This window comes from Nannospalax galili, unplaced genomic scaffold (genome assembly GCF_000622305.1).
Source record: "Nannospalax galili isolate Female #2095 unplaced genomic scaffold, S.galili_v1.0 scaffold771, whole genome shotgun sequence".
Taxonomy (NCBI): Eukaryota; Metazoa; Chordata; class Mammalia; order Rodentia; family Spalacidae; genus Nannospalax; species Nannospalax galili.
This window is the reverse complement of record NW_008329156.1, coordinates 275,345-289,653: the sequence shown is the minus strand read 5'-3', so window position 1 is coordinate 289,653 and position 14,309 is coordinate 275,345. Positions and strand designations below refer to the sequence as shown.

At 49.8% G+C, this 14,309-nt stretch overlaps 1 protein-coding gene across 1 annotated transcript in view; it reads right to left on the bottom strand.

Moving 5' to 3' along the window:
• Nucleotides 1–14,309, bottom strand: part of Trpm8 (transient receptor potential cation channel subfamily M member 8) — a 117,957-nt gene that overhangs the window by 26,715 nt on the left and 76,933 nt on the right. Inside the window, exons 18-21 of the mRNA XM_008834505.2 lie at nt 10,504–10,595; nt 9,187–9,328; nt 7,805–7,976; nt 4,324–4,501 (exon numbers count right to left, since the gene is read on the bottom strand). Of these exons, the coding sequence (XP_008832727.1) occupies nt 4,324–4,501; nt 7,805–7,976; nt 9,187–9,328; nt 10,504–10,595 (584 nt within the window). The remainder of the gene's footprint in view (nt 1–4,323; nt 4,502–7,804; nt 7,977–9,186; nt 9,329–10,503; nt 10,596–14,309) is intronic.

Sequence of the window (14,309 nt, the reverse complement as noted above, 5' to 3'; positions counted from 1 at the left end):
TTACTGCCGTCTCATCCTTCTCCTCTATATCTGTAGCTTCCCCTGGGTCACTGAAGCAGCCCAGACCTTTGAGCTGTGCCTGGAGAGTCCTCCTTCTGTCCTTCTGCACACTGACAATACATGTGTGTTATCCCCAAGGTCCCCCTAACTGCTTGGTTTGCGAGCGCTTCTCAGGGCTCCGTGCCATCCTCAGCACCAGGCCCTGACGTGCCGGGGCTCCTGAAAAGGCAACATGAGTCATCTACCGACTTCAGGTTCCCTTCCTGCCTCTGGGATGTGTGACTTCGGCGCAGACTCATCACAGGTGTGTGGGTGCCCCTTGCTTTTCTGTGCGACACCGTCTAGGCAGCCCTCCAGTGCTCCTGAACATCCCAGAGGCTCATTTACAATACAGCTGATGCGGGCACCAGGAGGAGCGGATAAGCTTTGTAACAGACACCACGATGTGGTGCCAGACAGGGGCCACAGGGCCCAGCACCCACGGAGCAAGCTCCGGACAGCTTAGCTCCGACTGGAAGAGGTGTCTGGGGAACTGGCCCACAGACCATAGTGGGACTCCACTGCTGCTCTCCAGCTCCAAGCCAGGGGTCACTGAAGGAAAGGCCTCAAGGATAAGCCAGGGTTGATGAAGGAGGTAGCCCAGAGGAGGGATGGCCCCAAACCATCACATTCAAGCTCTGAGTGGGATGATAACCAGGTAGGTATAGTGACTCCGGACCTCTAGGAAGAGACCTGAGTTAAGCTGGACACACTGGCAGGATCACAGACGAGAGCCACCTGCTCTCCCACTCCTCAGCTGGACAGCTCCATCCGCAGCTTGGACTCTGTCACTTCATGATCACAGGGACAACCCTGACTGGGCCCTTCTGTACTTACAGCACACTGGTTCTAAGGTCCACTGAGTTCCTGCAACTCAGAGGCGTGGCATGCCCTCTGTTGCGCCCTGATCTCATCATGGTGACCTGACAGAAAGCAACGGGAGGGAGGGAAGGTTTGCTCTGGGTTCCTGGTTTGAAGGAAGACAGGAAGACCATCCATCATGGTGGAGAAGGGGGAAGGCGTGGAGGAAGGAGTGGCTAGTGGCTAGGACAGCCAGGTATTGGGGGCTTGCTCATATCTTGGGTGGGGGGTGAGGAGAGAGAGAGGAGAAAAGAGAGAGGAAGAGAGGGAGAGGGAGAGGAGAGAGAGAGAGAGAGAGAGAGAGAGAGAGAGAGAGAGAGAGGAACTAGGCCAGAAACAGGGCTGAACTATAACTCTAAGACCTGGCCCCACTTACTAAATGTTCGATAACTTCCCCCAAACAGCCAGCACCACCAGCTGGGGACCAAGTGCTCAGACACGAGTCTGTGAGGGACAGTTCACATTCAGACCACAACAGGCTTTGTGGTTTCCCTTCTGCAGACTTGTTTAGTGGTTGGTTTTCCCCTGAGCTATCAAGTGTTGCCTATAAAGGTGGGTGGGACATCCCTACAGACCACCCTGCTTCCTCTGCACCTTCACTTAAAGCTTAGGAGCTGGCCTGCTTGCTTCCTTCCCTGTGACAGATGAAATGCCCACCACCTGCTGCTTCTCTTGGCTCGCTCGGACCTTGGGCCCTCTGATATTTGGACAGCATTTGCTCCATGGCACTGTCTGGCTGCACACTCCTTTTCCCAGGTCATATGATCCTTACAGCCCAAGAAGCTGACACAGAACAAACACTGTATGTGAGGAATCTCCTGCTGGCCTGTTAGACACCGCCACCGCTCCTCAGTAGACAATGCACCAGAAAGCTGAGCTCATAACCACAGACTGAATACTGAAGGTTCCTCTCTCCACTTCCCAAGCACAGGGCCTGAGATCGATGGGCACAGTTCCCTCCTCAGAGCTGACTGTCCTGAAGAAGTAAAAGTGGCTCTTGTCGAAGAGGAGAGGACCATGGGGCCCCAAGAGTCCTTGTGTAGAATGGAAGGACAACAGAGATGCTTGCTGTCTAGAGAAGGAACAGGCAGCAGTGGGGGCCTGATGATCCAGACAGACAAAGGAGGGTGTGCAAGACCATCGTGTGACATCACCCCGCTCAGGGACCAACATGTGAAATAGCTGCCAAGGACAGGTAATGGGGCTGGGTCTTAGGAGTGCTAGCCTAGGTCACAGATGGCCTGGTAAGAAAGTTGAAGAGCCTGAAATCTACTCTGAATGCTACAAGGGTGTGACCTTCATCATCAACTTGACTTGATAGAATCATCATGTCTATGAGCACATCCCCAGAAAGCCTGAAGTGAGAAGGAAGACCCACCCTGAATGTGGATAAGCCCCATCCATAGTCTGCGGTCCCAGACTGAAAAGAAAGGAGGAAGCCAGCTAAACACCAGCCTTCATCACCCTCTGCTTCCTGAATGTGGACACAATGTGACCAGTTGCCTCAGGCTCCTGCCACCATGCCTTCCCTGCCATGATGGACCGCAGTCTCCAGCTGGCAGCCAAAACACACCTCCTTCAATGGCTTTTGTCGAATGTTTCGTCACGGCAGCAAGAGAAGCCATGATGAGCTCCTTCTAGGGTTTTAGGCACAGCAATGACCGCATACAACCTCCACTCTGTCCACAGGGCAGGTGAACGGAAAGATAAAATCCCAGGAGACCAACTGACCACTCACTGCTCAGCACCCTTCAGGTGTGATAGCCTCAGAGGCATCTCCTGTGGGCAGGAACCAAACAATGACCAACTGTTCACGTATAATTGTAGGATAGAATCCAAGTCAGCTGGTTGGATCAAAGATTGTGTTTTCCTTTCTAGTTACTGAAAAATTATTTTCCATAATGGTGATCACGTTCCTATGGCAATAGTTCTTGCCCTACCTCACCCCCCACAACCCCAGAGAATCCCTCAAATGTCTGTGATCTGATGGGCTCAAAACCAGCATTTTCCTGTTTGAACCTGATCTTCCTATTCATGATGTGAAGCCCCTTTTTATGTTTATTGGCCATTTGAGTTTTCTGTCTCTGGATTGCTTTTCTTCTCTGACCATTTCCCTCTGGGGTTGTCTTTCTCTTTAAATTTGCAGGAGTTCTTTCTTTACTATGAAGTAAAAGCCTTTATGCATCAGACGCAGTGAACATTCCCCCAATCTATCATTTATCATTTCCTGCGAGATACTGTCTCTCTTAAAGGATTGTTTTATGAAACTGAGTATGTTTACCTTGTGATTCAGAGCGCCTAGAGTTCTGAGTTTGACTAAAGAAGGCTCTCTCATACCAAGCTTTAATAAGCAGCTTCTTAAATTTGGATATTTGTGTGTAAATGGCTGTTGGCACTAAAATTCATCTATCTTCGAGTGACTGTCTCTGTTAAATGAACAGCGCGTAGCTAAGGCTCTCCCATGGAAACTGCCACACGGGACCATTTGAAACCTTTCTAAGAAACATGAACAGGAATGAAAAGACACCATTTTCTAAACACATTAAGGAAAATTATCAAATCCAATAACAATATCCCAGGCACTGTATTTTCCCTCATGTCTCACTAAACATGAGTCCCAGAGGAGAGTCGCTGTTCGGACTCTGTTCCTTGGTCTCTGTGGGGTTTTAACTGAAAAATCTTAAAGAGCAGCTAAGTAGAGTTCTTTAAGTGCTGTGATCTGTGCCACTGGCTCTTACAGACGGCAAGGAACCTGGGAGGCGCCCTGCATTGCAGCCACCGTTGTACCAACACGGCCAAGTGCCTGGGTTTGGAAGCACGTAGGAGGTGTCTATGAGGATGTTTGCAGAGAGATTTACCTTGTGGGGAGAAGACCCGCTCTGAATGTAGGCAGCACTATGCCATGGGTTGGAATCCTGGGCTGAATTAAAGGGGCAAAGGAGAAGGTGGGCTGTGAAGCAACATCCACCTTCTCTGCTCAGCTGCAGACACTGTGATCAGCGGCCTCACGCTCCCCCTGCTGTACCTTCCTACCTTGATGGACTGCACCCTCACCACAAGCACAAATAAACCTTTCCTCCCTCAGGTTTGCTGGGTATTTTGTCACAACAATAAGAAAAGCAGTTATTTCAGTTGCTCTCTGAGGACTTCAGCATGAATCCTAACCAAGCATGGCCTGGATTTAATGGAATTGTCCCATGTGCTTGTCACTGGTGTCAGATCAATCAAGCCATGGCCTGTAGGGCACCCTGTATTTCTATACGGTCCCTTTAAGGCCTCCAACCACTGCAGACCTCAGGTTCCTAACAGCCTCTACTCTGGGCTCTTCAAGGTGAATCTTGCTTCTTTGCCCACACTCCTCCTGCCTGCCTGGCATGGAGGTAACCCAGGGTGGAGGCCCATGAACACATGACACACACATACCCGAACATGGCAACCAGCAGGTTGACCAGCAGGATGTTGGTGGACAGCATGTAGATGCAGACCAGTGGGATGGTGATCCACTCGGGGAAGCGGGGCAGGTTGTGTTCATCCAGTTCCACACACAGGGGCTTGGACTCATTCCCAGAGAAGGTACAATGGGAAAAGTCATATGTGGTACCTGTGGGCACAGAACCAATGGGTCAGTGAGGGCCTTATAGAAGAGGGAGGGCCATGGCAGCCCAGAGGATGTGGCACAAGAGCCATCTGCTACCTCAGGCATGAGCCTCAGAGTTGCCTGCTGACCCGTCAGCATCTTCTGGGAGTTAGGGCTTCATTAAGATCAAGATCAAAAGACCTGGCCCTGTGCCCTCAGAAGCATCAGCCTCCTCAATCAGCAGTAATGAAACATACAAGCTTTAAGGTCCAACCTGCACAAAGTCCCCAAAGGACATGGACAAGGTACAGAGGGACCATAACCTCCTGGATCATGCAGGAGCAGCTTCCCACTGAGAAACCATCTCTGGAATACCCAGAAGGAAGAGTGGGTACCAATCACATGAGCAAATGGGAAGGAACGGGTACCCAGAGAGTTGGCAACAGCATATACAAAAGGCCCTGTGGTAGGGACGAGGGGTGAGAGCAGTGAATACAGCGGCATGCATGCTGGATTGTTGGGTTTATACCGAAAACAATTTGATGGTTTTAAGTAGAAAACTATTCTTGACCAAAAGACCACTGTGGCTACCACACAGATCTGAAGGACACAGAGAGGGGTGGATGCAGGCACAGTGTAAGATGGCCAGTGGGCAGGTGAAATGCCCTGTGTGGTGACCATGGGAGGGAGGGAGCAGGGCCCTGAAAAATCAACACACCTAGCTGAGCATCAGGATCTAGGGACAGGACCAGAGCTGATGCTCTGATGGTTCATCTTGATTGTGAATTTGGCAGGATTTGGAGTCACCTAGGTGACTTGCCTCCTGGAATGCCTGTGAGAGGTTTCCCAAGAGGGTTATCCCTCAGTGTGGGCAACTCCATCCCATGGGTTGGAGTCCCAGATTGAATAAAAAGGAGAAACCAAGCAGCACTAACAGTCCCCTCTCTCCGATTCCTGACTGCAGATGTAAAGTGATCAGCAGGCTCAAGTTCCTGCCAGGACTTCCCCACCATAATGGACTGCGCCCCAAACCTCTGAACCAAAGGAAGTCTTTCCTTCCTGGAGTTGATCTTGTGAGGTATGTTGTCACAAGTAAAAGTAATACAGGCATCAATGACAACACCACTGGTCTGACATGAGGTTGGGATGTAGTTCCATAATAGAACACTTGTCTAGCAAGTGCAAGGCCCTGGTTTAGTCTCCAACACTGGGAAGTAAATCACAAAAGGACTCTGACACACAGCACTGTGGCCTTGGTGGGTGTACTGGATAGCTTTAGTGCCAACTTGACACACCTGAGTTGAGGGAGCCTCAATTGGGGAATTGCCTCCATTGGACTGGCCTGTGGCCATGTTTGAGGGGCCTCTTCTTAATTATTGAGTGATGTGGGAGGGCCCGGCCCACTGTGGGTGGTGCCACCCCTGGGCAGGTGGGGCCTGTGTTGCATAAGAAAGCAGGCTGAGCATGGGCCAGGGGAGCAGGCCAGTAAGCAGTGATCCTCCATGGCCTGTGCTCCAGATCCTGCCTCCAGGTTCCTGCCCTGAGTTCCTACCTTGGGCTCCCTGATAAACTGTGACCCAGGAGATATAAGCCACATAAACTCTTTCCTCCCCAAGTTGGTACTGGTCAAAGTGTTTTGTCACAGCAATTGAGAAACAAACTTGAACAGTGGGAATGGTCCAGGTGGCTCTTGGGAGGAAGCCAGTTGAGACCTTCCATTTAGACTAGCCAAGATGGGCCTGTGTGAATTCAGAGAAAGCAGTGGACACTGATTCTGACTCTGAGGAAAGGGGTCCGAGCCAGAGTCCCTCCTCTCAGCCTTGACATCAGTGACATACCCTGGAGGAAGATGACAGTGTGCCAGGTGGGGCATGAAAGAACTCAGGGGAGGAAACAGACACACGGAACACCATGCTGACCAGAACTACAACCCTGCCTGCCCTGACTCTTTAGACATGAGTGCTACTCTTTCATGGGACTCAGCCCACCAATGTGAAGAGTTGTCCTCAGAACAAACTTCATCACGTACAAAAACAGCATGCAACATGCCAACTGAGGAGTTCCAAGGGGCCACCCATCGAACAGCTAATAGGCCAGTTGTTTCAATGATAATGAGTATAGGAATTAGGGCAATGGGGGTGCCTTGGGGGAGGAAGTGGGCAAGTGATGCTTTAGTTTTGTGGTGAAACCCTAGAGTAACAGCTCCTGCTCATAGGGGATGGCTATTCCCAGGTTTATTGATAGCTGTGTGGTTGGGGTGAATGGGGGGTGAGGAGAAGACCTGAAAGATTAGTTGATCCAATAAAGATAATAAGTGAAGCTAGTATTAGGGAGCACGGAAAGGGCTGTTTCTGAAGTGTGGAAGAGGCCTCACCTCAGGGGTGGAGACCAATGGAGGGAAAAGACGGGAGCTGAGAAATGCCACTTATCAGGCCAGTCCTAACTCAGAAGAACTGTCAGTCAGTGTAGTTCATGGTGCAGAACAGGAGACGATAGGCTAGGGCTACTGTCAGTGTCACAAAGACACTCCACACAGCCCACCCCAACACAGTCCACCCCAACACAGTCCATCCCGACACAGTCCATCCCAACATGCACCCGCATATGCCCCACACCTCCCTTGGCAGAGTAAAGTGACTGTGGAGAGCCAGAGTGACCCCCACAGTCCTCTGGGCAGTGGGCTGATGGAAGCCTTGACTGCAGGTTGTAATGTCAATCTTCCACACGCTCTTTAGGAGCCAACCAGGCGCCTGGCCACTGTGACATACAGGGAAGGTCCGGTTCATAACACTCATTTCTAACTTGTCAAGATGTGTCCCATCCTACTGTGGGTAGCACCGCTGAAAATGTGAGAAAACTTGAAGCTAGAAATGTGGCTCAGTGAGTAGAGCACTTGCCTAACATGCATGAAGCCCTGAGTTCAAGCCCCAGCACCGCATAAACCAGGCATGGTGGCACACACTGTAATCCCAGCACTTGGGAGGCAGAGAAAGGAAGATCAAGAATTCAAGGTTTTTCTATATAGGGAATTCAAGGCCAGCCTGGACTAGATAAATGTTTCTAAATAAATTAATTAAATAAATAAATAAATAATAAATAAATAAATAAATAAATAAATAAATAAATAAATAAATAAAAGTAAATAAAAATACTTCAAAATTGAAATATTGAGAGAGCAAGGTAAGATCTTTCTTAGAGCAAAAAAAAAGTGGTGAGAGATCCAGGGATTGGCCCAGGATCAGGGCTGTGAACACGGGAAGCTGTGTCAGGGCCAGCCAGAGACTGGTTGCCCTAGCTCCACCTCTGCCTGAGCAGAGCTGGGCTTACCATCCACATCACTGGGCACCTGGCCGAACATGGCCAGGTAGGGCTCGTAAATGACGGAGCGGAAGATCCACCTCCAGCGCTGTTCGTTTTGCCTAAGGATCCCCTGTCTGGCCACACCGAAGGCCACCATCCACACGGCAAAGAGGAACAGGAAGAAGAACACATCGATCAACTGCCAAGGGAAGAAGTCAGAGCAGTTAGGATCACGCCCAGCAGCTGGCCATGCAGCCTGGTCACTCCCAGCCAGCCGCAGACCAGCTCAAGGACCTAGAAAACTTAAGTCACCCAGTTGCTCAGTCATCTATTATTACAACATGTTTTATCTTTTATTTTAAATTTTTGCACTATTGGGACTAAACCAAGGCCTTGATTTGCCAGTCAAGTGCTCTACCCCTGAGCTACATCCCCAACTCTTAGCTACTAATTTGAGAGCAGAACACCATCGCCTTTGGGTCTTGAGACATCTGTTCTTCAGACTTAAACCAGACTCCTGCTTGCATGTCTCCAGGCAGCTCAGCCATAGCAGTTCTGAGTGAGGGCCCAGCTCGTGGGCTGGAGGACCTCTGATTGGGAGGGCCTCTCTGCGTCCACATCTCATGGTGCTGGCATTCTTTCAACCCCTAGATTATTTCTGTATGGCTATTTTTTAGGACAACAAAAGCAGTCCTTGTGAAACAAGAATGGATCATTTGACTTGTTTTCTGCTGTGTTTTGCACATATAGCATGACTTCATGGTGACTGGATGCCTCAGATATGCTTTGAGTTAAAACCACAAACTCAGCCTCAGCACTGGCAAGGGACATCTGTATGAGCTCATCCAGAGGCCCATCTGATTTCCAGACAGAACCAGTGGAGGTCTGGAAGGTTGGAGGACCAGCCCAGGAGAGCAGCATTCCCAGCATGCAATTGTTCTCCTAGCACGTAGGTAAAACAAGGCTGATGGCATTTTCCTTACATCTGTGTCACACAGTGTGGGATTTAGGCTCCCATCCTACCTACATAACTAGCTGAGCATTTATCTCTAGGGAAACATGTTAACCTCCTGTAACTGGACTGAAACCAGCTATTTAAAAAACGGTATGAAAGCCCCTCCCTGCCTATGCCCTGATCAAGTTGCTAAGACTCAAATGGAAGCATAATGTAGAATGTGAGCTCTCGGGAAAGCCCTGGTGACTTGCTAGCTGCCCACACAGTGACACCATTTGCTTCTCACAGTCGTCATGACTGAAATTTTCCCCTGGGAGTACCGCCTGGCAGAAACACAGGGAAGGCAAACCCAGCTGTGAAAGCACGTCATGCTGAGGACAAAACCCTCCCATCAGCCATGGACCAGCCTCTGGGCAGACCAAGTAAAAGGATGCCCGTGAGTATCGGCTCTTACCATCCTCTGAAGCATTATAATCTTGGGTCCTAAGTTCCTGCTTACAGTGAAAATGTGAATCAGCCTTAGAGTGAATATAATGTAATCTAGGCAGAAAATGACTCGTCCGGAGTACAAAGAGCTTTTATTAGAAGAATGAAGCCTGCGGAGAGAAGAACAGGATTTGTGGGACACGGGCAAAGCACTTCAGAGTTTAGGTTTGGTTTTTGTATATGTACACACATGTGGGGTGTGTGCGTGTGTGTGTGTGTGTGTGTGTGTGTGTGTGTGTATGTGTGTGTGAAGCCCCAAGGTCAACATTGGATATCTTAATCTATTGCTTGCCACCTTATTTTTTGAGCCTGGAAGGTACCAATTCAGCTAGACTGGCCAGACAATGAACCCTTTTCTTGCCTCTGCCCCAGCAATGAGGTTTCAGATGCGTGCTGTCACTCCCAGATCTTACATGTAACCTGCAGATCTGAACCAGGGTCCTGTGACTGAGCCATCTCCCCAGCCCAGTTCTGGGCCTTTGATGGTCATTTTGGATTTGGTTGTTTGCTTACAAGCTCCGACTCTGAAGTTGAAGGAATATATTGGCTTCCTGGAAGGGCAGCATAGGGCCAATATACAGGCCAAAGTCGTGTGCCTTAGGTTAAATGGGCCAAAGTGGACCAACATGGGAAGATGGTGCATTAGTCACTTTTCTGTTGCTGTGATAGAAACACTGACCAAAACAACTTATAAAAGGAAGAATTTATTTGAGTTTACGGCTCCAGGGGAATTACAGTCCATCACCGCAGGGAGGCATGGCAGCAGAGGTGGCTGGAGCAGGAGCAGAAGCTAAGCTCTCACATCATCACACAGGCACAAGAAGCAAGAGAGCGACTGGAGATGTGGCAAGGCTTAAGAACTCTCTAAGCCCGCCCCCAGTGATGTGCTTCCTCCAGGGTAGCCACACCTTCTAAGACCTCCCAAAACAGCACCATCATCTGGGGACAAAATGTCCAAACACTTGGAGCCTATGGGGGACATTTTCATTCAAACTACCACAGATGGCAAGCATCCCCCCATCACCTCCCCTCCATTTCTGAGGATGTCCCCCAAAGCCTATGTGAAACTGAAGAGAGAGACGGCATAAAGAGCCCTGCTTCAATGGCAGACCCCCAGGAAGGGGGAGGAGACACATGTCTCCCCAGGGCAGAGGCAATGACCTGTTTTAATGATCTCTGATAAGGAACAAAGCCATAGATCACCCACAGGCTTGGCATGTCTGGGAATTTTTCTCCACCTCTGTGTCAGAATGCCTGGAGTTGGGAAGGCAGTAAGACCACTTACCGGAACACAATCCCTGCTATGAAGTAGAAAAGGCCCAGTGTGTCCATGACATTCCACAGATCGGTAAAGTAATTCACACCGTTCATGTACCACTGTGGCAAGAAAGGGACAGAGAGAAGTGGGCAGCTTGGACACCGTTCTCTTTCAGATTTCTAAATGGTCGCTCATCTCCTCTTTCCCACCAAGCCTTTTGGAAAGCATTATTTGTGTCCAGTGAATCCTCCCACAGCCGCACCTGTTCCAGGGGCACCAGAAATCTAGCTCTCTGCTGTGTGAGAGACTACAGAGTCAAGAGGAGGGACTCCCTTCCCATGCTCTCCAGGTGAAGCTACAGAGAACATGTGTGACCTGCGTGGGCAAACATGACAAACCCAGGCCACCGTGCACACCATGCACTGTGTGCTGCACAGTTACAAAAGTCATCACCTAGACAGTTGTCACCATAAATTTGTGTTTATTATAAAGATTTCTGGCCCATGACAGGATAACATCTTGATTTAGGAAAATTTCTTTTGAGATGTACATATAGAGCCAGGTGTGGTGGTGCACGCCTTTAATCCCAGCACTCCAGAAGCAGAGACTGGTGGATCTCTGTGAGACAGAGGCCAGTCTGGTATACATAGTAAATTCCAGGCCAGCTGGAGCTACAGGGAGACACTGTCTCAAAAAAAAAAGAAACCATAAAACAAAACCAAAACATGTACATAAGAAAAAAGAATCATCCACTGGAATCCATAAACAGGGTTTGCAGAGTTCCACAGTGGCTGTCTAGCCCTTTCCTTTGCCCATCCATTCAGAATCTGGCTAGTGGGAGCCCACAAGCATCCCAAGCTTGTGCCAAGCCCAGGACAGTGGATTTAATGAGATGACACTGATTCTCATGTAAAGGCAAGTGTTCATTTCTCTCTGTGGACTTGCAGTCCCTAGTCTTCTGTTCAAATATCCTGTTTCTTTTTTAAAAAATTTATTGATTTTAATTTTATGTGCATGGGTATATTGCCTGCATGTGTGTAAGTGTACCCATGTCTTGCAGTGCCCAAGGAGGTCAGAAGAAGGTGTCAGATCCCCTGGAACTGGAGTTAAGCATGGTTATGAGCCACCATGTGGGTGCTGGGAATCAAACCCGGGTCCTCTGCAAGAGCAGCCAGTGCTGTTACCCGCTGAGCCATCTCTCCAGCCCCCAAATATTCTGTTTCTTACTGTGTCCCTAGCACCAAGGCCTAGACAAGGTGACTAAGTTGCCTGCCCAGGTGTGGCAGGCTCACAGATCTGAACAGCCAGCAGTGACCTCTTGCGTCCACAGATATCCTGCAAGCTGGGATGCATGGCCTGGGTTGGAGCATGTTCCACTGTGTAGATACAGGTCTGGGGGCCTGTGTCCTGAGGAGGTAGCAGGAGCATCCACTTAGCTGGGCAGCGGTGATTGCTGGCTACCAATAGTCATTTGCTCCCTCCCAGCCTGGTAGATGAGGATGGTTGGCACAGGCCTTGCCCAGCTGTGCCCCCTTCCATCCCTGCTGGGAGGTAGGTGGATAGTGACCCAACCAATCCAAGCCCAGCCTTGCCTGAGCCTGGCATACCTCACAAGAGATAGAGATGGATCAACTCTGGGACACTGAGCTACCACTGCAGGGAGAAAATAGAATTATAATGGAAAGAAGCCCTCCTCTGAAGTGCAAAGCTAAGCCTAAGCCATGTTCATAAAATACCAGGGTGGATTCCACCCTCCACACACATATACCCCCATAGTGGGCTCAGGACTTAAGGGAGGGGGATGGACTTAACACATTTTAAACAAACACCCACAGTGTCTGCTTAGCAGCAGCAGAGTGATTAAACAATTGTAACTGCACTGTTGACTGTCTAGGTTAGAAATCCCAAATCGGCTTGAGAGCACCGGCCACTGGGCAAGGGGACATCACTGCCACCATCCTAGACACAATCTAAAACAGACAGCATCCTGTCTGGAGGTTTCCCAACAACGGTGAATCTGGTCAATCAAGACAGCACAGGCCTGCAGACCCACAAAGACAGAGAAGTCCAGGGACCCGAAGGGAAACAGTGCCCCCTAGTGTTGGATTTCAGAGTGACAGGAATCACAGCAGTGGTCTGCATATTTTTTTGACTGTTTATTGACCATTCCAAGAAAAGGCCACTGAGATCTCTCTGCTCAGAACGGAGTGTGGGCAGGTCCCTTCCATCTCCCCTCTCTGGCCCCAGCAATCTTGCCATGGACAGCCTAGGGGTGACTAATTGGACCCTGAATGTCTGTGCCTGTACCTCACTAGGCCCCAGGGTCAGATGTGTGTAATAAAACCCGAAAGCAGATCAGTCCTGCTTGGCGATGCTCTGTAGGACCTCAGGGGCTCAGAGGACTCCCTGGCAGAGTCGGTGCAAGAGAAGTCGACCCTACCTGGTTCCTGCTCATCTGGAGTCTCCAGTAGGAGATGCTTCCTGAGGGGAGGAACCAGAAGTAAAAAAAACCTCAAGCAACTATGTATCACTGACTGTCAGCAACTCCAGCTGGGTTCTTTCTTCTCCCTCTCCTCTCTCCCCCTATCCCTCTCCCCCAGGCCTCTCCTGACTTATTTCTCCTCTGGCTTTGAGTTTGTGGTCCCTCTGACCAGGGCAATCTGTTCTGAAAGTTAAGTGTCCCCCCCCAGCTCTGCTTCTCTCACACAGTGCCCCCCCTCTTTACTAATGACATAAGCCATAAGCCAGAACAAGAAGTAGGGAGTAAGCTGGCCGCAGGGAGACCATTGGAGACGGCTAAACTGCACCTCCAAACTGAAATCCTAACCGTCAACGCCTCAGACTGTGACCTTCTTAGGAAATTGGGTCACTGCAGACAGAACTGAATAGGTCAAGATGAATTCCTGCTCGGGCATGACTGCTGTCCCCAGGAAACGGGGAAACTGGGGCACACACTTGCACATAGGAAGGCCATGACATGGACATGAAGCCAGAGGTCAGAGTGTGACACCCACAAGGCACGGATGGCCAGAAAAACTTCCAGAAGCAAGGGGACATCACAGAACAGTCTCCCTACAGAAGGGACCAGCCCTGCCACACCTCATTTTGGACTGTTGGCCTCCAGAGCTGTGGGCAGTAAACTGCTGTTCAAGCCACCCTGTCTGTAGTTGGCCCTTTCTTCCTCCTCCTCCTCCTCCTCCTCCACTGATGCTCCATCCCCATTCTGTCCTCTTACCTACCTGTCAAGAAGACAGGGAGAGAAGACTGTCCCACTAGTACCAGGACTCTTCCTACGGCTCACATTCCTGACAGGTGTTAGTAATAGATCAGGACACTCCCATGCTAAGAACACACAGACCCCAAAATCCTTTTCAACCCAGGAGTCTTAGACATTACATGCACATACGGCGGGGGAGGGAGGGAGGGAGGGAGGGAGAGAGGTCTATCAGAGTTGTCATGGCAATTTAAGCCAACTTCGTGTTTTTAGACTAGTCAGCGTCCTGCAAGGGCAAAGCAGCATTATTTGCACCTTCAAATCTCTCCTGCCATTAAACATAGTGCTTCACGAACTGTAAATACTTCCCATAAGTTGTATGTACCTAGTACACACTTGCTAAATCGAGATATTCTGAAGTTCAGACTCAAAGGAACAACCAGATCTGAAAAGACTTTCTGGGGCGGATTTTCAACGTGGTTCGGGGACAGCTCCCTCCTTCACCTCATCATGCATTTCTTCAGCATCTGCTAATTCAAGAAGCACCCACTCCATGAAGCCTGGGCTAGTGTTTTGAATTCAGTGGTGGAGTTAGAAAGCAAAGAACTGGACAGCCCAA